General features: G+C 36.2%; 2 protein-coding genes and 1 pseudogene across 4 annotated transcripts; 2 read left to right on the top strand and 1 right to left on the bottom strand.

The window, feature by feature from the left end:
* Window positions 1-4,502: 4,502 nt before the first annotated feature.
* On the top strand, window positions 4,503-7,944 carry LOC132152276 (pseudouridylate synthase TRUB2, mitochondrial-like; annotated as a pseudogene).
* A 2,769-nt stretch (window positions 7,945-10,713) lies between these two features.
* On the top strand, window positions 10,714-12,010 carry hdhd3 (haloacid dehalogenase-like hydrolase domain containing 3). The gene is made up of 2 exons (XM_059559369.1): window positions 10,714-11,158; window positions 11,407-12,010. The coding sequence occupies exons 1-2, from the start codon at window positions 10,829-10,831 to the stop codon at window positions 11,800-11,802; spliced, it is 726 nt and encodes a 241-aa protein (XP_059415352.1). The 5' UTR covers window positions 10,714-10,828; the 3' UTR covers window positions 11,803-12,010.
* Window positions 12,011-13,849: 1,839 nt separating this feature from the next.
* Window positions 13,850-25,187, bottom strand: tgfa (transforming growth factor, alpha). Of its 3 annotated transcripts, XM_059560012.1 has the most exons (7): window positions 24,770-25,187; window positions 22,289-22,429; window positions 21,029-21,143; window positions 19,958-20,107; window positions 18,996-19,105; window positions 16,499-16,519; window positions 13,850-16,350 (listed from the first exon to the last, which is right to left on the bottom strand). In XM_059560012.1, exons 1-7 carry the CDS (start codon window positions 24,810-24,812, stop codon window positions 16,343-16,345), a joined length of 588 nt encoding a protein of 195 aa, XP_059415995.1. In that variant the 5' UTR covers window positions 24,813-25,187; the 3' UTR covers window positions 13,850-16,342. The 3 variants fall into 3 exon arrangements, with proteins under 3 accessions (XP_059415995.1, XP_059415998.1, XP_059415997.1); XM_059560015.1 differs by lacking the exon at window positions 16,499-16,519 and having other exon boundaries at window positions 13,850-16,239; XM_059560014.1 differs by lacking the exon at window positions 16,499-16,519.
* Between the last annotated feature and the right edge of the window lie 310 nt (window positions 25,188-25,497).

Here is a 25,497-nt window from a genome sequence, read left to right on the forward strand (position 1 = left end):
AGACATTTAACAGTAACACTTCAGAGAGAAAGCAAATGTCTTACCTTCTTCCCTCTCCTTTACCTGTCTAAATGCACTTTCGTTTTGAACCTATACGTGCCCGTGTATTGAAGACAGGTATGTGTGCAATGCTGATACCTCCACACCTTTACTCCAGCCGGGGCCTTTGGGAACTGAAGTTATACTCCCACTTCCCCAGTATATCTTCAGCTCATTACACACACACATAACACTCTCACTAACTTTTCCTCCTTTCACACACAGTTAAGTACACATACTCACAAACACACATTTTCATTGGACCAAATATCCTCTTTTATTTTTATGTATAAGTATCACAATTTGAATCATTTATAGGAAGTTTTTTTTTTAAGAATTTGACTGGAACTGTGGGAACTGATTAAAAAAACTACTTATCCGAATAAAAATGAGAAAACATGCGCTAACCTCATTGTTACTTAATAACTAATCTTTCTTTGACTCTGTTGTGTTAAGTCCTTGGGTTAAAAGTGTAGAGCACAACACAAATTTACACAGACAAGAAAAGCACCCTTTTACCATTTGTAGAAGAATATTGTTGCTGGATGAAACCTCTTTCACAATGTTATGAAATCTGATTAAACTACACTGATAATTAGTCTTAGAATAAATGTATCGAAAAAAAAGTTATTAATTAATGTTACGTCCCCAGGCGTAATTTGTTTAAGGTGTTATTTGTGCAGTATTTAATTATTGCCACTATGTTGATTACAGTTTGTTTTGGCAGTGTTTTGTCTCTCTAATCTCTCTACACCCTCCAAAAGCTTAATGAAGATCACCTGGTTCTGGTTGTCATTAATCACCTGGTTGCTCTGATTGGCTGCTGGAAGGAAGGCTTGTGGATAAAAGCTGAAGATTCCATCTGAAGGGGCCCTTCTTGGCATTTGCTGCCTCTGGAGACTTTTCACCTGCCCTAGACCATAGCGTGTGTGTGCTAGTTGTCTGTTTACATTGTTGTTGGTGTATACAGTTTGAAACTTTGGAGAGTTGTGTGTTATTTGTTTTTGTACAAGTAATCTCCCAAGGTTAGACCTTAAGGTGAAAGTTTAAATAATTTTGGAGCCGTAGGGAGGAGGACGCCATTTCTTTTATTGTCCATGTTTTCACCTGTTTTTGGCTAGAAAGGGAGTAAGGTAAGACTTTTGTTGTTTATTTTGGATTTTGTTTTGAGAGATTAGAAAGTACTCCTTTTTGTAAGTTAGATCTGTTATGTTTGTTATTTTGGCCTGGTCCCTTCCTGAACTTTATTTTTGCTCCATGCTAAGCATCTTTCTTTGAGTTTGTAAAATAAACCAAAATTCTAGACCGTGACAAGTCTGTGTGGTTTTCTGTGGCATGCTGGGACAGGAGAGAAGGTCTCCAGGTGGTCAGTAGAAAAGTTGTCTTCTACCTTGTTTAGAAATTTCCTTGTTTCTGCCATCCCTGACCCTAGACCAGGGAGGCACGTAACAATTGGGGGCTTGTCCGTTCCTTTTTAACTTTTTTTTTTAACTTTTTAATGCAAATTTGAGTTGCAGTTTTCTTGTGGTTGGATGTAAGTTTGTTTGGCTGCTTTAAACTTTGGTGGGTGAGGAGGTCTTATATTTTATTGGAAACATGGATTTTGATTTGATAAAGTTCACCCTGTCTCCTTCTTTGGTGGAATACAACTCTTGTCGAAAAAAAGATCTGCTTTTGATAGCTGACTTTTATAATATTACAGTATCTAAAGCTGCACGTAAACAAACAATAAAAGAGGAGCTGTATAGCAAGTTAGTAGAGGCAGGTGTTTTCCCAGAAGAAACACTAGAGCAGGGGGATGAGGCTGGCATTGAATCAAAAGATGACTCAAGCTCTGTAGCTAGTTGTAAAAACGCAGCTTCTGAAGATCCTCAGTTAGCCCTGAAATTAAAAGCGCTTGATCTGGCATTAAGAAAGCAGGAGCATGATACACAGGTGCTTCGGCTGAGAGCTCTTGAAATACAAGCAGATCGTGACATTAAGTTGCGTAAGCTTGAGTTAGCAGTGGAAACTCTGCGTAATCGCCCGATTCCTATACCTCGTTCTAGGCCGCCTTCCTCTAGTGATGGCATTGTGTCTAAACCTGAATTTGATGTTGGCAAATACATCAAATTAGTGCCACCTTTTTCGTGAATCAGAGGTAGACTCTTATTTTGTTGCTTTTGAGCGGGTAGCTGCAAAGTTGAATTGGCCGAAAGACGTGGGCTTTACTGTTGCAGAGTAACCTCGTTGGCAAAGCACAAGAGGTATGTGCTGCTTTGCCAATTGAGGAGTCCTTAGACTATGATACTGTGAAAACCGCTGTGTTGAGGGCATACGAGTTGGTGCCGGAGGCGTATCGGCAAAAGTTCAGGTCGTGTTCAAAGCAAGCCAAACACACTTATGTGGAATTTGCAAGAGAGAAAAAGGTGTTTTTTGAAAAGTGGTGTCTTGCTAGTAAGGTTACCACGTTTGAAGAATTGCAAGAATTGATCTTACTTGAGGATTTTAAAACTTGTGTGCCGGAAGGCATTGTTGTTCATTTAAACGAACAAAAAGTGGCAAAACTTTCTGATGCAGCCGTGCTTGCCGACGAATTCGCACTTACTCACCGAACTCTCTTTTCCTCAACACATCAGTCTAAAACATCCATGGCCACAGAGTCCAGAGTTCAAGATGCACTCAGAGTGAATGCCAGCAAGACTAGTGGTGGAGGGAAGTCGTTCTCAAAGAGCACAGATAGGAGGGTTTGCTTTTACTGTCTTGATCCTGGTCATATGATTGGGGATTGTAAGGCATGGAAGCAGAAAGCCACAAATATAAAGCCTAAAGGTGTGGCATTTGTACAATCTGTTCCTGATTTGTTTGCTGCTGACACATCATCCTATGGTCCCTTTCTTTTGAATGCTTCTGTGTCGCTAGCTGGTGACTTTGCAGAGAAGTGTGTGCAGGTTCTGAGAGATACTGGTTCGGCTCAATCCTTTGTGCTTGAGGATGTTTTGCCGTTCTCTGATGTGTCATATACTGGTGCAAATGTCCTTGTGCGTGGTATCGAGATGGGCTGCATTAGCATTCCATTACACAATGTTAACTTGAAATCTGACCTTGTTACAGGCTTGGTTCAATTGGGTGTGTGTAAACGGTTGCCTGTAGATAATGTCGGTCTCATACTGGGTAATGACCTTGCCGGTGGTAACGTTTTTCCCAGTCCAATAGTTGTAAGCAAGCCAATAGTCTGTGATTCCCATGATCTCTCTGCATCACATCCTCTAACTTTTCCAGCATGTGCTGTAACACGTTCTCAGTCAAGAAGCTTTCAAGATGTCGTTGATCTCTCGGATTCTTTCCTGAGGGAGCAACCTAAACTGGTAGAGTGCAGGTTATCTGTTGAGGATGAGATGGTCTCTGAGCCTGACACCCAGCTTCCAGTCGAACTTCATTCCATAGTGGGTAGGGAACATTTGGCTGCTGCCCAGAAATTAGACCCTACACTTGTAAACTGCATAAGTGCTGCAGTGGATGGTCGCAATCTTTTGTTGGCAAAGGTAGCGTACTTTTGGGACGATGGGATTCTGATGCGCAAGTGGCAGCCCAAGTTTTCAGACGGAGGTGACTGGCAAACAGTATATCAGATTGTTTTGCCCTCCAGCTACCGTTCTCATGTTTTGCAACTCGCACACGCAAATGTTCTTGCTGGACACCTTGGTGTCACAAAAACATTTCAGAGGATTGTTAAACATTTCTACTGGCCTGGAATCAAGTCTGCTGTCTCTCGTTACTGCCGCTCATGTGACATCTGTCAGCGTGCTGGTAAACCCAATCAAACCATTCCTAAAGCTCCTCTTCAGCCAATTCCTGTCATTGGAGAACCTTTTGAGAGGCTGGTAATTGATTGTGTAGGGCCTCTTCCAAAGTCGAAACATGGTCACCAGTATATTTTGACAATAATGTGTACTGCTACCCGTTACCCTGAAGCCATACCATTGCGTACATTGAAAGCACAAGTAGTTCTGAAAGAGGTCGTAAGGTTTTGCACAACATTTGGCTTGCCCAGAGTTATTCAAACTGACCAAGGTTCCAACTTCACCTCAAAAGTGTTTGGACAAATGTTGAAAGAGTTGGGAATAAAACATCACATGTCTAGTGCGTATCACCCAGAGTCACAGGGAGCGGTGGAACGTTTTCATCAAACCCTAAAAACTTTGCTCCGCACATCTTGTATTGAGACTGGAAAGGACTGGGTGGATGCCTTGCCATTGCTCATGTTTGCAGTGAGAGAGTCTGTTCAGGAGTCACTAGGATTTAGCCCTGCTGAGCTTGTGTTTGCTCATACTGTTTGTGGCCCCTTGAAGTTGTTAAATGAGCAGTTGATGGGTAAGGATAGTGCACCTATTTCTGTTCTAGATTATGTAAGTTCTTTCCGGGAACGTCTGCATAAAGCCTGCGAACTGGCAAGAGCTCATCTTTCTACGACACAGTCAAAAATGAAGGTCCACTTTGACAAAAGAACAGTACGTCGCAGTTTTCAACCGGGTGACTCTGTTCTTGTGTTACTTCCTGTTCCTGGCTCAGCTCTACAGGCTAAGTTTTCAGGGCCGTATGTCATTGAACAGAAACTGAGTGAAACGGATTACGTTGTGGGTACCACTGATCGCAGACGCAAGAATAGAGTATGTCATGTTAACATGTTGAAGTCCTATGAAAGAGTTGAGTAAACACATGTGGATCACTCATTGAAGCTAGAGCAAAATGATTTAGCATACATTGCAACTCAGTTACATTATGAAAACAAGTATTTTTAACGAAGTTACGGTTATTGTTATTTGTCAGAAATATAATATAATATTTTCAAACCCGTCCTTTTCAACTTAGTCATTAACTTCTTGTTTTGCGAACTGTCAAAACAAAGGTTGTTAAAATGATAGTTGAACTTCAAATAAGAATTCTGCTATCAATTACGGTCCATCCTGTATGACTGTATTTTTTAAATATGATATTTGATGAATATCAAATGGATCCTTCACTGAATCTCATGCAGTCTGGAATTTTGAGGAATTTTTGGCAAAAGTTACCTTTTAACTGGTTATGTAGACTAGATACTTTAAATGACAAGGAAAAACTATTATTCTTTTAGTAACCCTATGGATTAGGGAATGGCGTTTCCCCTCAATTAACTCCAAATTACTTCTTATCTATCGTAAGTTAGGTAGTTGTTGGTAATATATTAGGTAGGGTTAAGGAGTCTAGAATTTGCAGAATAAATAATTAAAATGTGTTTTATAAGTACTAATAAACACCCAAAAGATGCTAGTAATATGCATGCTAATAAGCAATATTCAGTAGTATTCAGTAGTGTTATATACAAATTTTGTATATATGTTCTGCTTTTCTAATATTTTTGGGTTAGGGTTAGACATGTACCTGTACATGTAATAAACACCTGTTGTTTTATCGGGTTATTCCAAACAAAGATTTATGCTTGTTAACCCATTACACTTCTTTATCAGCAATCTCATATCACTGTCAGAATATTCAATGTGCAAGAGACTTGAAACTGTAAACCATGAATTATTTTATAATGATATTTTTGCATGTAAAGGGTTCTTTTTGACAGGTCAACTATGTGTTATACAATAAACAATTATAGCAAAAGTGGAAGTCAAATCTTAATTTTACTCCCATAGCTTTTGTTTTTAATAATGGAGAAGACTTTTTAAATAGACCACGTTCCTGACACAGTCAAGATCAGGCTTACTTTATTTGTTCAACATTTACTTTGCTTTACCTTCTTAAACAGTTTTACTGCAACTGCATTTTGTCTGCGGTAAACAATTCAAACATTTTTAAACAATACATCAAATCCAGATGCCTTACATATTTATTTATTTATTTATCAATTAAAAACATAAACCTCCAGGAAATATAAGACTGGATTTTATATTATATTAGCATTTTACTTTTGATAGAATTCACAAAATTATTTTAATTCAAGAGGATTTTGAATTTGAATTAGGTGGCGAAAAAACATGCAAAACTGCTGGAAAAACACATTTTTGTACTTCAATGTCTCATAGTTAAAAAAAATAAACTTAATAATGTTAGCACAATTTAGGTATGTTAAAATATTGCCTATTGATTAACAATGTTTTGAAATGTTGATATTTCTGTAATTTTACAAGAGATCAAATATATCTAACTAATAACACAAAATGTCACATTACTATCATAAAATCCATTGCTAAAACAATTGTAATGTTTGTGTTGTCGTTTTTTCACCAAAGTAACAGTTCCTGTATGTTTGTAACAAAAGTTTTCTCATTTTAAACATTGTGACACTTTCCCGTTTGTCAATAGCTGCTGAATCCCGTTTATTAAGACATTTATAATAGGGAGACAGACAACAATATGATGCATAGTAGGAATTGGGTTTGCGGTAGACTAAAAAAAGCGTTTACTTGACTGCTTGGTATTGAAGGATCTCGTCCAGTAGAGGGCGATGATGCATCTGTAATACTAATTTGTCATGAAATTATGCAAATAATCTTAGTTATGCTTGCATAACTACTATATATATATATATATATATATATATATATATATATATATATGTGTGTTAGGTAAACTGAAAATTTCAGCTCTTGAGTTTTAAAGTGATTTATTGTGGGATGCACTCTGTGCTCAATCCTCTCACGTCTCCATCTCAGTTTTAGGTGTTGGGAAAGGAAATGGAGTGCTAGAGCATCTGTGCAAATCACATGTAACCAGGGTAAAAGTTTGTTATATTTTATGTTATATTATGTAATAATTCACCTCACATTAAACTACTATTATATCTATATATATTTGCCTGCCTATTTATTTTCCACTATTTGATTCTGAAGCCATAGTAAGAAATGAACAAATCAGAACTCTGAGCAGATGTGTAGTAGGCAATTTTATGCAGACAGTTGTTGTGTTTGTTTACTACACAATTGAGAGGGAGTTTGGAAATGCAATTGATAATTTCATTGACACAGGCCGAGTTATAGAAAAAAAAACACATACAGTATTTTGTACATTACAGTATGGTAACTATCATATTTGTTATGTATAGAATACAGACTAACATACTGTAATACACTTTGTGTCTTTATTGTCTAGACCTTGTTACCCAGAATAAGCTAGAAAGAGTTCTTGCAATGATACAGGGAGCCAACCAGAAAGTCGCTATAAAAATATTATTCTACATATTACATTTCATATAGTCAGACTACGTGAAAACATTTGGTTAATGCATGCATGTCTCTGAGTACGTTATTATGTCTCTTGCAGTTTTGTGAGTATTATGAGCTTGCAGTGAGGGGTTTATTGTATCCTCATGGTAAAAGCCCACTGATTCTGATGGGTCTGCGATGCATACATTTCTATCCACCATATTTCACATTGGGTAAGTACACTGAATTCTATGTTACATACATATACATGTTTGACTTTTAAGGCCACTAACTACTGTTCTTTTAAATTTATTTTCCTCACTTTAAACCAGAGGTCCGGTGTGTGAATGAGACTCAGAATTATCTGTGTAAATTGATTCATGAGGTAGGACTAGAGCTGCGGACTTCTGCAGTCTGTTCTGGAGTGCTTCGTACACGAGACGGTCCATTCAAAGTAGAGAACACACTCACCTGACAACACTGGACTTCTGACAGCATTATACAAGCCATTGCTCACTTTCACAAGTCTACCCACAAAATCAGGAAATCTGGAATGTACAGGCAGACTGCTGGCCAAGTGAACTCAAGCACAGAGGTACAAGAGCAAATCAGAAGTCAAACTGGACAGTCTGAGCAAATACACCAAGAGAAACCCTCAAGCTCTCCTTCTGAGACGGTTGTGGACAGAGAGACACCTGTGACAATGAGTGAGGGGTTAACAAAACATTGTTGAATGAACCAACTGCCTCATTTAGGATGATTTGATTCTTGGGAAGTATTTATTCGTTGACTCTAACATAGAAATTTGTTATGCAATCATCATTTTGCATATTTAATACTGCATTTTAGTTATGTTCTCAGTGTCATCATTGATAATATTTAGGTTGTGTACATGTTAACTTTTTTAGCTATACGATTTTGGTACTTCGTGCAAGCAGCAGCAGCAATATAACATTGGCTTGTGCAATCTATTAATATTTCAACAAATATTTTTATAGAATTATGCAATAAGAAGTGAAAGCTGTGCATGGCATCTGCTATTGGCTTCTGTAAGTCAGATTCCATGTCACTTAATAGTGTGTGTGTGTGTGTGTGTGTGTGTGTGTTCGCTCGCTCTTGTTTTTGTGACATATCAGGACACAACTCTGTATAATGACATGGGTATGACACAGGTATTACAAGGAGAGGGTGACTTATGAGGACATAACCCATGACCCCATTTTTCAAAACGCTTATAAATCATACAGAATGAGTTTTTTTTTTTTTTTTTTTTTGAGAAAGTAAAAATGCACAAAGTTTCCTGTGAGGGTTAGGGTTAGGTGTAGGGTTGGTGAAGGGCCATAGAATATACCGTTTGTACCGTCTAAAAACCATTACGTCTATGGGATGTCCCCACTTTTCACAAAAACAAACGTGTGTGTGTGTGTGTGTGTGTGTGTGTGTGTGTGTGTGTGTGTGTGTGTGTGTGTGTGTGTGTGTGTGTGTGTGTGTGTGTGTGTGTGTGTGTGTGTGTGTGTGTGTGTGTGTGTGTGTGTGTGTGTGTGTGTGTGTGTGTGTGTGTGTGTGTGTGTGTGTGTGTGATTTGACTTTTCTGAATGAATCATGTGATGCTATTGTAATGTTTTGTCACATTACAAATACTCTAAATAATATAATATAACATTGCTTGATGTCATTTCTTACAGTTACATAATTCTTGTAGTATCATTTTACAGTGTTTACAATACTGTGCTCTAGTCTCAGACTTAAGATAAAAAGCTAATGGAAATATAAGTTCATCTTGAATGAAATCTGCAATATGATGATTTTCTCTTATCTTGTGTCTTAAAACAGGTCTAACAGTGGTTTTGGGGCTCTGTATGACCGATTAATTGAAATCCCACAGACAGAGACTGCCTTCTTTGAACATACACATTGACAGTGCCATTAGACACATTAACTTGTACTACATTTTTGTCAGTGTCTTATCATTTTCACTATGTGGTTCACTCGTCCAGAGTGAACCACAACCACAATTTTAATAGACTGTGCTCTACTGACAAAGGACCCCTATTTTAATAAGAAGTTTCTTCAACTAGTTCATGCACACCCCTCCTCCCAACATTCATCACGTGAGCTGCAGCTGTACAGCTCCATCCAGCATTGGGTGAGTGACTTGTCAGGAATAAGATTAGATGAGGATGTCCTGGTCAACTGTAGGACTACTTGTCCATTCAAGTTATAATAGTGCATCATTCAGATTTGCCTTCAGTTAACATGAAAGAATAAAAACACTAAAAAGTGTTAGTCAATCAGTTTTGATAGATAATCGGTTGTTGTGTTTTATCAGCTAGCTTATCAAATGTGTTTTAAGCATTACTACTATGTTAGGCCTGGGTGATATGACATATGTCTGGTTTGGTTCAGCTACATATGTATGACAGACATATGTCTGTCTGGTTTGGCTCAACTACAAAATCAGATATCAGAAGACTACAGAGAACTGTTCGGACTGCTGAAAGGATTATTGGTGCTCCCCTGCCCACCCTCCAAGAACTGTACACATCCAGAGTGAGGAAAAGGACTCAGAAAATCACTCTGGATCCCTCACATCCAAGTCACCCCATCTTTGAACTTTTGCCATCTGGCCGGCGCCTCAGAGCCGCAAATACAAGAACAGCAAGGCACAAGAATAGTTTCTTACCCCAGGCAATCTACCTCATGAACAGTTAAATGTTTCCCACTTAAACTTATGCTTATGCAAAAATGTGCAATATCCTTATATTTATTTGTTACCCCTCCATCCTAGAACATTCCTGCATCTCACTCAATCCTATTCCATTATCATTTATAGCACAAATGTTTATACACTTATTTGTTTGCCAATTTGTAAATCTCCTGTAATTTTTTTTTTTTTTTTTGTCTGTGTGTTGTTGTCTCTGTGTACTGGAAGCTTATGTCACTAAAACAAATTCCTTGTATGCGCAAGCATACTTGGCAATAAAGCTCTTTCTGATTCTGATATCGTGGAGCCTCGCTTTCGATTTCAACATGGCGGTCTGGTAGAAATAGTTGGTAGAAGGGCTACTAGAAATAAATGGGTTTTGTTGTCAAAACGACTTGTCCATAAATTGTCTCTAATTAGTCATGCATGATTAGTCTTGCTTATAACAATTTTATCTCTTGAAAATACGTTTTCAATACAACGGTTATTGCATTTTCAAAATATGTTTGCTCGGCTGTAAATGATTGCTCAAGACCCTGCTGAAGCAGCAAATCCTCACGTGCTACTAGTTGCTTTTCTCATCGCTGCTCAGGATGGATCAACCGTTCTTGTATTCTGGATGAGGCTTTGCTGGCGCGAATTTGACATTTATTTCAGAATCTTTTCAATCATCAAATCTATTTAAAAATATTAACTTACTTCAACAATTCATTTATTTAAACGCGGTCGAATGTGGGATTCTGCTTTTTGAGCCGACAGGCGCCCCTAGAGGAAAACAACTAGTAATCATCCAGTAACCAGAACGTTTACCCCCTCTTACCTCGCTTTCTAACACTACGTTGCCATTTGTAGGTTATGTGTGCATTTTGTATTATCAGAGCATAAGGCTTGTAGGTTTTTAGTAGCATTGGTGATGCGGGGGCCGGTGCGTTGGGTATTATGGGATGTAAAGGACACAGTGTTAAAGGTCCGTCGCTCGGTTGGAGAGCAGTACTGCAGCGAAGCAGAGCGAGCAGGACTAAAGCTGCCCGCTGCACAGGTAGAAACTGCTTTCAGACAGGCCTACAGGCAGCTATCTTGCCTATTTCCCAACTATGGCAGAGCTCAGGGCATGAACAGCCAGGAGTGGTGGACTGGACTAGTGAGGGACACTTTTGCCCAGTGTGGGGTAGATGACCCTGCTTTACTGGATAGTCTAGCCAACAAACTCTATCATAACTTTAGTGGACCAGAAAACTGGGAGGTAAGGGGTATTTTACTTTTCAGGTATTTAGCCCTTAAAATTATAAAGATATTCGTCAAACTCAGCATTTTCGGCTGTTATTATTACTAACTAACAGATCCTCCTGTAGGGGGCGCTCGTTCATTACAAATCTCCATTGCCAGTTACTGATTATCCTCTAAAATGAAAAGCTGAAATAACTTGAACGTAGGCAAGTACATACGGTTATGCACAAGTAACTGAAACTAATTTTATTGTATCACCATCAGGAGTTTCCTGATTCTAATAGAACTCTGATGTTCTGCACCGCTTTGGGACTCAAGCAAGGCATTGTTTCCAACTTTGACAAGCGTTTGGAAGGGATCCTTCGGGGATGTGGCCTTCTCACTCACTTCTCATTTCTCTTGACCTCAGAAGAAGCTGGGGTTGCTAAACCAAAACCTGGCATTTTTACCCAGGCGCTCGTGCGGTGTGGTGTTCCAGCCTCCAGTGTAGTTTATGTTGGGGACCATTATGTGAATGACTACCTGACCTCACGCTCATTGGGTATTCAAGGTTACCTGCTTGACAGACAAAACTTTAATGGGCATCTTGATGTTCCCCCACAGCATAGACTACAGAGCCTAGATGAACTACCAGCTCGACTGAAACAGGATGCAGCCTGATGATTATGTAATGTTGCTGCAGGCTTAAACTAATTTTTAAATGAGCCATATTTTCTGCAGATGCTTGTTTTGTATGAGGAAACATAAGAGTTAAGCCAAAAATATCAGAAAGTAGGATTGGAAATTGTTCTGGAAATGTACTTTTAACAGTATAGTTTTAATGAACTCCTAATGTACTGCTAAAAATTATATTTAATTGTGAAAATTGTTTGGTTGTTATCCACTCTTTTGTAAATATAGTATCTGGTAAAATACTGCTCAGACATCAGTCCCAAAATACAAATGTATGACTGCCAATACATATAGTGCTCTAAAGAAAATATTGAGATTTTATCCATTATAATTAGAAACCCTACACAACTTTTCTCTATTTTCAAATCACAGAATTATTTGCTAAATATTTCTAATAAAAAATCTCATCCGGTTTGTTACTTTGGCCTCTGTCCTGACATAGAATATGTTTTCTTTCAGGCATCTTTTTTAAATCAATTAACAAATAATTAATAAATCGATTAATCTGTATATGAATTAAGTTAATTAATCTTTAGTTAAATAGATAAGAATAAAAATGAATAAAAATAAATTCATAACTACTTATTTTCTCTATAAACAGCAGATGGCGCTGTAGTAATTGTCTTATAGTGGACTGATCGAGGGACATTAACTGAATCCTATGAATCTGAAAAACAGAAGTGGTTATATAGTCTTAATTGTTTTCTTTTTGCCATTTGCAAATCATTTCTACAGTGAAATAGTTCAGACAGACAATAATATTAAAGACAATAGAGGTAGTTTCTGTAGAGGCTGTGGATGGCTGGTGGAGAGGGAGATCATTTAACCCTAATACCCAAATACTCTTATTCCTCCCCATCTGCTCCAGCACAGATACCAGCTATGGTTGGACAGTCAAAGGACGAAAACAAGTCCAAAAATGAGAATGGCAAAAAAAAACCTTTATGCTCTTCAATTATTGTGGAATTTGCATTAGGGATGAGAAGATTATGAAATGATGGCAAACGGCAGCAGGACACAGACTGTGCATTTCCATCTGCCTATACAGAGTGTTTCCTCAGGCGATCTTCACATAATCGACAACTGGAATACATCCTTTCTGTTGTGTTTCTATCTCGCTGCTCTGTAAGCGTGTTGTGTGTATTGAGTTCCCGCAGCAGAGCGCTTAAAACAAAGCTGGCTTTAGAGGCTCAGCCAGTCGGCTATGAGGGGCTGTGCTGCAATCCAATTGAAAACCTTAATGGGATTGAGAAACCAAATCAACAGAGGATCGTGAAATAAGAAGAAAGGGAGTGGAGATCGAGGTTAAGAGCAGTTAAAATGAAATACGCCAAATAAAGATGAGAAGAATGACAAAAATAAAGGTTCAAAAAGAAGGTTTCCAAATTGATGCCACAGAAGAACCATTTTAGGTTCCGCAAAGAACCTTTCAGTGAACAGTTCCACTAAAGAACCATTTTGTGAAGAGCATTTTAATAATCAAAATTCTTTTTTCCACCATAATTAAACTTTTATGCTGTGGAAAGTTTCCATGGATGTTAAAGTTTCTTTAAAGGCATCTATTTATCAAGTACGGATTCTTTACTGGGGCACTATATAAATAAATAGAATAAAATAAGTGGAGAGAATTGAAGCAAAAAAAGTCTATGACCCCAAAAAGTGAACGGCAAATTACAAGTGAATGAAAAAATAGTCACGCAATGCCAGTCAAGCAGGCACTTAACTTCATGTGGTCACTCATGTGCAAGCTCAACTGCTTTAGGTCATGATCTCTGGGGGCCTTCCCCCCCATCTCACAAAAGGTTTAGCCAAACAAATAAATAAATAAATTGTTGAGTAAGTAAATAAAGGAGCTGAGCTTTACCTGCAGCAAAAAGAGCACTCTGGCTCTGTTTGACCCTTTTAAAATATTCAGATGATGAAGGATATAAATAAACAGAGTGTAGTTTATAACTGGCAAGGAGGAAAAGTATGCTTCATAAAAAGTTTGATGAAATGAGAAATTAGGATAGGTAAGAATCAGGTCCAGTCCAGATTTTGCTGCACTTTGTGATATTTGGAAAAATATGCAAACTTAGACAGAGGTCAAAAAACACTCAACAAAATGTCATACAGTGAAGCATGTGACAGTCCTATTGGAATCATCTAACTCTTACCTTCATGCCTGACTGATGATCAGAGAAAACACCTCATTCTTCACATACAGTACAACCAAAACAATATTCCCCACAATTTTTTTCCCCCAACATGAAACAAGACAGTATTTTAAATAGAACGACAGATGGTGTTTACATTATACCATACACATATGTCAGTCAAAAAGCAACTACTTGGGTTGAAACAGGATTCAGTTGGAACAAAGCAAGAGATGCAACACTGAGCATCATCTCTAGTGCTAAGACCAATTCATCCGTTAGTCTTTAGGTTTGACATCATCATAATCTTCATGGATGACTGCAATTCCACATATGGAAATTATGCAATGACTGCATGTTACAAAACTGTTCAGTCCGAAATTCCCAATGCTTGCTTTACAATTTTAACAAACTCCTAAACAAAAAAAACATTACATTGGAAAAATCTTAGGTTTAACACTCACCCACATTTTGTTTTCTGTCATTGCACTCTCATTCACTTCTATTTGTGAATTTTATATTCAGTCCTTATGTTTACAATAAAAGTGAAATATCAGGATCAGTCATGTAGATCAATAAACAGATAAATCATCCTGAATCAGTTTTTTCAGTATAATCAAAAACATTCACAAATGTTGCCCATGCTGACAGCGTAAGCATTTAATTTTTTACTTGGATGACTTTTGGGATCATTATATCAAATATTTCATGAGGCTTCACGCAGTGATCAGATTTCATTAACATGGCCAAAAATAAGCCCAACAAATTTTCTCTTTTTTTTCTATCTTTCTTTGTGCTAGATCAGTCATTTGCCAGCTTCTGAGAAGGGTTTAGATTGAATAAAACCTACAATGGCATACTTTATACATAAACCTTCTGACCTTAAGGGTCACTCAACATTTGTTTTATAACATGAGATTGGCAAAAGCTTGAGGACAGAATAAGATAATGAGAAAACAACAAACATATGGATTAAAATATTTCAGTGTAAAAGTTTCCATCTATCTTTATAAGCATAAGTTGGTAAGGACAGCATGCATCAAACTGAATAATATCAATAATGATTTGAGCCTCTGTATGCATATGTGTGCCCCAATAAACATGATAATAGTGAATTAGGCAATTAACATACAGTGAAGTGTTTTATTCCTCAAGTGCGTGAATAAAGATGCACTATGGCCATCACCAACATCCATTGTGAAAAACATAGGTGCAGATTTAAAGGTGTATTCACAGTGTGTTTGAAATGTACATTGCACAAGAGCACAATGAAATGTGTGCAATTATGTGGTAAGACATGCATCCAATTATTCCATATGTGAACATGCAGATGTAATGTGACGTCCTGCCAGGGCTAAAAATAGTGAACATACTGAGGCTCCCATTCTAAACCATTTACCCTACTGATGCTGCCAAATCTTTGATAGCACATTACACGAACAAGCAATTTCTGTGCATGAAGACAATTTTTTGTGGGATTTGTGAATCTATGCATAACTTTAAGTTACATGTCATATTTATGAATGGTTTTATCATACATTTCCAATATTTTTATTAAAAAAAAAAATGTAATTATAAATGTAAAATAAATTATTTGTCCCTCAGAGCCAGCTATAGTGTCTCATGTTTGCTGTTAATCTATGAAAAGTTGTTTACAATTTTTAATCAACATTATAAGGAGATCAAGCTCAAATAAATTGGCAAAAGAGTCTGTTGTAGTTTTAATATTACATGCTACTTGACTGACTCGTTAATGTTAAATAATCTCCCATTCTTTATCCATAATGTGATTCAGAAAATAATGTGATATTATATCCTTGTTAAAAAGTATATCTTAAAGTACTTTTTAGTGAGTTTCACATCTCATTAATAGCATATTATTAGTGTTTTTTTTATGATAACAGTATTTTAAAAGACAAAAACTTGGAGAATGTTGTCTTATACATCTATAAAGGTAATTATAGCTTTAAGATAAGCTCCGTTAGTAAGAATGATTTTTCTATAACCTCTCTCAAAGTTTTTTTTTTTCTTTGGGGCCATAGATCCGTACCTTATTCCAAATGGCCATGTGTCTACATCACTGGATGCTGTAGCTAAGTTCCATGTAGCTTGTTCTGAGTTCTTCTTTCAGAGTTTCTCAGTTTCTGAGTTCCATCTTTAACTCTTGTCATTGCTGTTGTTGTTCCAGAAATATCCTTTTAGGAATGACTCAGTCAGTCTGAATGTAAAGTTCCATGTTTGGGTTCTCCCACTGCCCACATCGAAATGCTCTCAGTAGTCTCTCAGCTCTCTGTAGTTTGAGAAACGCAGTCATAGTGAAGTCCAGGAGTAAGATGAAATATTTTTTTGTCTCTTTTTAACAGAGCACCTGCATGAGCTCCAGAAAACGCATGTCAAACGACTGCATGGGAAAAGACAAAAATGAAACATATAAGGATTACGTCATTGCAAGTCATGTAAAAGCCTTTTTTTCACATAATAAGATTCTATAAGGAGGAAAGGCAGAGGGGTTTGATCAAACTACTCCAAAACACTTTACAAATTAATACCTTGTGTGTAAGGAACATTTTCTGATGAGATGAGAAGACAATAAATTGGAAGTGGAAGAGAAAATTGACAAAACACACACATGTAAGACAAACATGACACAATGTTTTGCCATAGTCTGATGACATGCAAATGTACTGATATGTTACTGTGGAAACACAGGCACAGTTCTACCTAACAATTAGAAATGCCTGACAATGCTGACAAACTATGTGACAACGTCCTGTTGACAAATCTAATTAAAGGTTTGCAATACTCGGTCAACAAGCAGCTCTGTTGAGCAGACTGGCAGTGATAACTGAGGGTATTTGTACGGACAAAATTCCAACAATTCCATTTCTAATTGCGTAATTATGTCTGGGGATATTCAGTTCCTCCAGTGATTACACATAATCTGTCCACTAAAACAAGGAACATATGCTCACAACATAACATGAAATATGCTTCCAAGCTAAAGTTTAGACACTACTGAATCATTTTTCAAAATCGTTCTTAAAAACCTTTTGATCTAAAAGCTTAAAGGGATAGTTCACCCAAAAATGAAAATTACCCCATGATTTACCACTCATCCTAGGTGTATATTACTTTCTTCTTTCAGACGAATGCAATCAGAGTTATATTAAAAAATGTCCTGGCTCTTCTAAGCTTTATGATGGCAGTAAAGGAGGTTGAGATTTTGAAGCCTAAAAAAGTATGTCCATCCATCATAAAAAGTGCTCCACATGGCTCCAGGGGATTAATGAAGGCCTTCTGAAGTAAAGTGATGCATTTGTGTAAGAAATATATCCATATTTAAAACTTTATAAACTCATACGCACATTCACAGGAGAGTGGTGAGGATGAAGATGTAGTGTAAGCTCCGGTGAGAATATGCTAGTCTCACGGGAGCCAAGCTTTATTAACAGCAAAGGAAAACCACTTGGCTTATATTGAATTTTTTCTTTGCAAATCCTTGTTTTGTACTTATTGTTCATGACTGGGGTTTTGTTTTGCTCTCTCCTCTGCACTTCCGCATTCGTCACTTCTCACCTGAGCTTAATAAAGTTTTAGAAATTAAGTTAATAAAGTTTTAAACATGGATATATTTCTGAAACTAACATGTGAAAGCACTTTTTTGGGTTTCAAAATCTCAACCACCATTTAGAGCCATTATAAAGTTTAGTAGATGAAGGACATTTTTTAATGGCATTTGTCAAAGAAGAAAGCCATATACACCTAAAATGACTTGAGGGTGAGTAAATCATGAGGTAATTTTCATTTTTGGGTGAACTATCCCTTTAAGGATTTATTTTCAAATAGTTTTGTAGACAAAGGAAACACTTAAGTAATGTGACCAATTCTCACTATTATCTAGTTGCTTATTAGCATGCCTATTATTAACATATTGGCTGTTTATTAATACTTATAAAGCACATATTAATGCCTTATTCTGCATGACCATATACTAATACTATCCCATACCTAAACTTAACAACGAACTTACTAAATATTAACAAGCAGCAAATTAGGAATTTGAGGCAAAAGTCATAGTTAATGGTTTGTTGATGGTCAGAATTGGACCTTAAAATAAAGTGTGACCTAGACAAACGGTTTCTTTTTTTTAATTTGTTTTACTGTTTAAATGTTTCACATCAGTATTTTTTTAATCAATTAATACTTTTATAGCAGAAGAATGCATTAAAATGTTCAAAAGACAGTAGAGAGTAAAACATTTAAAGTTTGTTACAAAAGATTTCTATATCAAATAAATTTCTATTCTTCAAAGAACCTAACAAAAAATGTATTATGGTTTCTACAAAAATATCAATAAGCACAACTATTTTCAACATTGAAGATAAAAGAAATGTTTCTTGAGCACCAAAATAGCATGTTTGGAATGATTTCTAAAGGATCATGTGACACTAAAGATGGGAAAATTCAGCTTTGCATCACAGAAATAAATTACATTTTAAAATGTATGAAAGTAGAAATACCTTATTTCAAACTATAATAAAAATTCCCCCAAACCTTATAATTTTTATTTTCTACATTTTAAACTAACAGTAAATATTAAGTAGGTGTGTCAAAACTTGCAGTGTTTACCAGTGTTTATTGAATGTGAAACATTTACATCTTTCACATTCAATCTTTGTATCTTAATTAGGCTTAATTACGAGTTAAACAAAAGAACCGATTGAAAGCACTGACACATTTAATGCCCTACACATTTCAAATAAAAGCTTATTAGTCTTTGTTTCACCATGACCAACTATTACTGTAGTCTCGTGTTCACTGACAATCTTAGGGCAGAGTGACAACAGATGGCTAAACTAACAGCTTAAACCCTTGAGCAAAGACAAATCATAGGCCATTAAAAGTTAAAGGCCTCATACATATGCTGGTCTCAGTATGCAAACACCCCCTATTGATGATCATAATTAGACACCGCATGACACTTTACACACGACATTACAGCTCAGCAAAAAGTTGTGTAAAAATGGAAATATAGCACCGGAATACCTGTTTCTGAGTGACAGCAGGATGTCCCACCCGTCAGAATACTCCTAGGCTTCTCTGACCAACACGAAATGCTGTTACCTCGCCCACAACCACCCCGTCTCCACCAACAACTAGAAAGACAATGTGTGAAGTCTGTAAATGACCTCTTTCTCCTTCCACAAAAATTGTATTGCACAGTTAATTCAACAAAGACAGAAAGACAGATAACAGAATAAACCCAAACAAATAACCTGCTCTGGGGAAATTATGATATATGCTGGAATTCATAATCAGATTTTAAAAAATTAAGCACTTGTAATTAGATTATATTACATTCTTAAATGCTTATAATGAGATCATACTTTTTATACAGTTCTACATACAAACATTGTTTGTACTGTAAATGTTACACGATTGCAGAAATTCTAATATGCAGATTTTGTGCTAAATTTTTATTGTTGCCCAATTAATAATAATTGTCAATTTTATCAATGTTGAACATTTTATTTGCTACTTTATATTGTTGTCGAAACTGTGATTTAAAAAATATATAATTCAGGATTCTTTGATGAATAGAAAGATCAAAAGAACATTATTTATTTGGAATAGAAATGTAATGTTTCTTGGCTGAATAAAAGGTTTCTTCTTCTTCTTCTTATTATTATTATTTAACCATTAAATGGTAGTGTATTACAGTTTTCACAAAATATTAAGCAGCATAAGATTGATTTCAACATTGATAATAATAAGAAATGTTTCTTGAGCAACAAGTTAGCATATTAGAATGATTTCTGAAGGATCATGTGACACTGAAGACTAGAGTAATTAATAATTTGCTGTCACAGTAATAAATTACATTTTAGAAAATTTCAGTTTTTAAAATTTCAATCATATTTCACATTATTACATTTTTACTGTATTTTTTACATTTTTTAAAGTGAAAAATACAGATAAATGAGTAGATTTAATTGAATAATACTCACTTTAGTAGAGTGCACAGCAGCATGAGTAGAACACTGCCCACCACACACAACACCAGCATGGTGGCCACAGTCTGTTGCCTGTGGTTAGATGCCACCACTGCCAAGAGGTCTGCATGTTCACATCGCATGCCCACAAAGCCAGGATGACATCTACACAAAAATGCACAAGAGTTATTTTTATTATAACTGAAAAGGGAGCTTTATAAAACTAAAACCAAAATCGTGAGTATATTTAATAAATGTTCATAAAAGCATTTCATTTCAGAATGAGGACCCTGCCAGTATCATGTTCATAATATAAATCAAATACAAACTGACTACAATTTATTTGACTTTTGTGGTGAACTACTACATAATGATATGGAAATAGAAAAAACAATAAATTCCTTGAAAACAGGAGGACTCATACCCACTTAGACACAAGCACCAACACAGAGTTGAATACTGCTTATGTGCCAGATTTATACATGGAAATGCAATTTAGCAAAGGACAAAACACTCTTGTCTTGACAAGGACAGCTTAACGAAGATGCTGTTAGCATTTATCCAAAAGAATTTATCCAAGCGAGTCAGCAATCAAAATGCATGTCAGACTGTTTAGCCGTTTAATCCCATTACTATATGAAATATATGTTGTTTGACCAGAGAGAACAAAAGATACAAATGAGATTAAAAAATAAATGAATAATAAAATCTGACCCAAACTACAATCAAAGTATAAGGATTTCAGGAATCTTTTTTTTTTTTTTCAGTGAATATTTGGTTTCATATAAAAATTTGGTAGTGACAGCATTAAAATCAAATTTCCAACCTTCTGACAGCATGTTGTAAACTGCTCTTGTAAAACAAAACCAGCACTATAAGGACTGAAAAATATATAAAAATAACATAAGACTGCATGACAATACAGATCAGTTTTGACTCCTTAAAAACATACAGTTCTTTATTATCAAATTTGAAAAAGCTAATGTGAACATGCAGATTGTTAACAGACTACAGAAAGTCAGAATGCAGGAAATATACATGGAAAAAAATAATCCAATTAGAAAATAAGACAATCTTAGAACTTACACGCATGCAGGGGTTTCCTCCAGTATGAGAAAGCGGCATGTGCCATGAAAACAGAAGTGGTTATGGGAGTCAGGGCAGTCATCGAAGTGAGAGTGGACAGCGGCTGCTATAAATTCTTAAATGTATGCAAACAAAACAAAATAAAAGAACCTGGGTTAAATATGGACATAAATCACCATTTCTTGGTTGATAAAATACAAAGATCTATGCAAGAATTCCTTAAAAATGTATTTGCAAATGTTATGCCTGATGACCATTAATACTGCTGCCCAGTAACTCAGTTCCTCATAGAGTTGTGAACATAACAAAAGATTACTACATCATTACTGACCCCGCTTCAACACAAACAGAATGATCTACATATATTACATTTCCAGCTTTTATTGCCATCAAAACTGGAGCCAAATTTGTGATATCTTGAAGAACCGAAGAAGTGGAAGATAGAAAATAAATTCTAAGTTCTCAGTCAATCAGAATTAGAAGATTTTGTACATAGATCACAGCCCTTTAGATTTTATTTTTTCAAGGCTGCCCCTTTCTCAGACTCTATCCTCCCTAAGGCACACTTTTGATCTAAAGAGAGCACAAAAGCAGACATGGTGTAAGACAAGAAATAGCTAGACTTAGCCAGGACTAGCGGTCAAGATCTGAGGGGATTTCTTGAAATTGACAGATTCCTGTTTCTAATCATTGTGAGCTTGGCCTGTAGAAGGTATTTACACTGGATGAAAACTGTTTGCAGTATAATAAATAAAGGACCATGGTTAAAACCTTCTGCCTTTGTATTAGCAGCCTACTAATACCACGTGTGATTTCATTATGAAAAAAAAAAGTTTATGGCATTATTTACGAATTTACATCATTGTTGATTAGATTTTGAGATGTGGCCATTGCACTGAAAAATTAATGAATAATTGCAGTTGATTGTTGAGGGGCAGTGTTTAAGCAGACAAAATGATTGGAGGTGTCTGGCATACATCACCAGAGAGAAGTCTGTCATTTTCATGGGATGATATCATCAAGTTTTCATGTAATGTCGACTTGGCAACCTCCAGACGTCAAACTAATTATTACACAAGTCTAAATATAAAATGTTAATTTGATATAAATTAAATATTTGAAATATTATTATCTTTTTAATTTCTGTAGTCTAATATTTAATATATTCCATATTCACCGATTCAAAAAATATACATGGGATTTCAGGTCTGTGAAACCCAAAATGAGCTAAGCATAAAGGAAAAAGCAGACAGAGCATACTTTTGACACGTGAAGTTGTAGTGGTTGTGGTCGTGCTGCTGGTGGTGGTTGTGGTCGTGGTGGTAGTTGTTGTTGTGGTGGTTGCAATGGTTGTTGTTGAGGTAGAATTCTCTTGCACCTGCCCATATGTAAAAAGGGATCCTACAAATCAAACACAGCAAGCACATATTCAAAAACAATAGCACCACAATGGAACTCTATTGTCATTGAGAACAGCTAAATAGATGAGGACGAGGTGTTCAAAACTATTCAAATGTCACTGCTACTGCCTCTGTGAAATCTAGTATTGTGAATACCTTACCCAAATGTGAAAATGAGGATCCAACAAAGTCAAAAATTGCCAGACTCATGACCGTTACAGCAATGAGAAAACAGCGGAACAACAGCATCACACACTAGAGAGAAAAATGCTTGAGTGGCGTCCAGTGCAAATGAGAAATAGCTACTTAAAGCCCACCTGCTTTAGACTCAGAGATCAATTAAAATGCCCTGGAACATCAGTGGGAGCAACTGACTTCTGACCTTCAGACTATTTTAAGAGCTACAAGGGAATGGCTGGGTTAAGATAAATTAAAGTGGATTTGTGATGCGGATCTCTCCGCATACACAGGTAACACATTGCCGGAGGAATCGTTGATATGGCGTGACTAATTCACTCGTACATTTACAGAAAATGGAAGAACCACCACAAATCCCAAAATGTATCGCTCTGCTCTAAAACGTATCTAGCAATAGAGTTTTAAGGCATCATATATGCGTAGAATTGCATTGCAATGAGCTCAGTGGAAAATAAATCTAAGATGAGTTAAGAAAATATTTATTATTAAAAAACAGAAAGTTCTGATATGCTAATTAGAGTATTGTGCTATTTGTTTAGCAACACGCTAATGCCAAACTAGTGAAAACATTTAGTCGAGCAACCCTTGCAAAGAGCTCTCTGTTTAGGGGTTAGAGATGCTGTCTCTATTGTGTTTTCCAAATTATAAGGTTCCATGATGGTAAGGAAGCAGCTGCCTATGTAGGCGTTAGACAGTGATGCAGAACAATCAGTTCTTGAAAAAACATATTTTGTTGACACTGGCTGTCAATTTAACTTGTGTTTAATTCTATTAAATTATGTCACTATATAAATACACCTAATAAGGCCTCTCAACTCTCAACTTTATGTGAAATGCTAATATATATATATACATAATATAATATAATATACATATATATATATTTTTAAAGATTGACAGCCTATAAATCTAGAATCTCTTTTTAAGTAAAGGTCACTCATCCACTGTAAGGACAAAAAAAATACTGAGACATTTCTCAAAATATTTACATCTATCTTCCATAGAAGTAAGTCACACAGTTTTGGACCAATATGAGCTTGAGAATTTGTATGTTTTGGTGACCTAGCCCTTTAAGTTAAGAAAACCCTTTCTTATCATTGCAAGGATATTCCTTCTAAGGGTTTGCTTAACTTACCATCTGCCGTTCCTTAACCATCATTGTACCAAAATCACTTACTGAGATTATGGGACCTTGATCACAGGAAACCTTGCCTATATCCTTAAAAAAAACAAAAACAGCTGCTTACAGTACAGATACAATCACTCAGTCATTAAAAGTAGCGACTTTATGGGGCATTAAGTCAAATCAAATCAAATTCATATGAAATATTATCACATGTTTCAAACCAGCTTTACAGAAAGCCATACGTGGAACGTAACAGTTATGATGCTTTACCACAGAGCATCCTGCATCAGGCAGGGTTAAAATTGCCCAGTCATGATTGAATGCATATTAGCATTTGCTTAAAATTAAAAGCACAGAAAGCAACAACAGACATGATGTCCTTATGATTTTAAAATTGCTTCATTAAACTTTACTGACTTTCTCTAATCTAAATTGTTTGCGGAGTTAAGAACTTGCCTTCATTATAGAAACAAAGCCATAAAAGATGGACACTAAAGAATAGCTCTATATTTAAACTAAGCTCTGTTAACCTCGTTAGAAGCAAGACTTATGAGCCAAATAAGCTGCTGGACAAAAAAGGACAGCAAACCACTGCTTCTTCCATGACTTGGATAAACACTGAGAGCACATTATTCATGCTATACAGCTAAAAAACAAACAAACAAACAAAAAACTGTACAACAAAGCAGAATAATTACATGTTGGACATTACTAATATGTCTGTCATTACAGTTGATGAGGGTGAAACGGTGGGTGTCAGAAAAGACTCACTTCACATACTTCCCCTAATATCATTGTTTTTTATATTGACGATTAGAGGACTGTCAAATTATGACGCTAAAAAACTCTATTTCTTATATTAAAAATGACATTGTTGTTTTCTTTATATTTCAAACGTTTAACTCTAATGGTTTGCTTTCGGGCCTCAATAATTGATGCATATTATTATTTACTTAATAAAAATAATAGCAGTAACTGCTGAATCGAATGAACACAACATCAAATATTTTTACTCACCGGTGAGAAGGAATATTGTATCCCAAAAAGCACGATACATCATTATAAGGCGTTTATGTGTCTTGGTGGTAAGGATTCGCAGCGTCGTTTCTTATATTAAAACGTTTACCTTAGCCAACTTTAAGGAAATCTGAATTCCAGAGTAAAGCTGTGTGCTTCTTTCTTCAGATTCATGTATCCTTCTCGACAAAAGACGCCATGTGTCGATTCAGGTATTTTAAACTTGACGTCTAACTTGAGCACCGCCGTCGTACCACTGACGTCATATAAAGCCTTAACTGTATTTTTTTCTAATTCACTATCATGATACAGATAAGAGGTAAAACATTGTTAACTACAACACCACGTCACTAATAATCAGTCATAGCTCAGAACCCTCTCCACTCCTGACATCCTTCTGTTGTGCGTGCGTGTGCGTGCGTGCACTCGTGTGCGCTAAAGAGAGGCGTGCATTCGCTTGAGATCGGGGAGTGTTGTAACATTTTTGTTTAAACCCCTGTAACTATTTTATTATATATAAGTAATGACATAACTATTTTAGTTGTTTTTCTTTAAGTACGCAATTTCTTTAAAATTTCTTTGATATTCAGAACCTACAGAGTGAGTTGAATATTAAATGTATTGTTGAACGTCTATTAAAATATGTGAGATACACTTTTTTTTGTGGTTAGTAATGTCTTTAGAAAGAGGTAGGGTCCTGGTTACACTGACCTGGCTACATCTGATCT

This window comes from Carassius carassius, chromosome 10 (assembly GCF_963082965.1).
Source record: "Carassius carassius chromosome 10, fCarCar2.1, whole genome shotgun sequence".
NCBI lineage: Eukaryota > Metazoa > Chordata > Actinopteri > Cypriniformes > Cyprinidae > Carassius > Carassius carassius.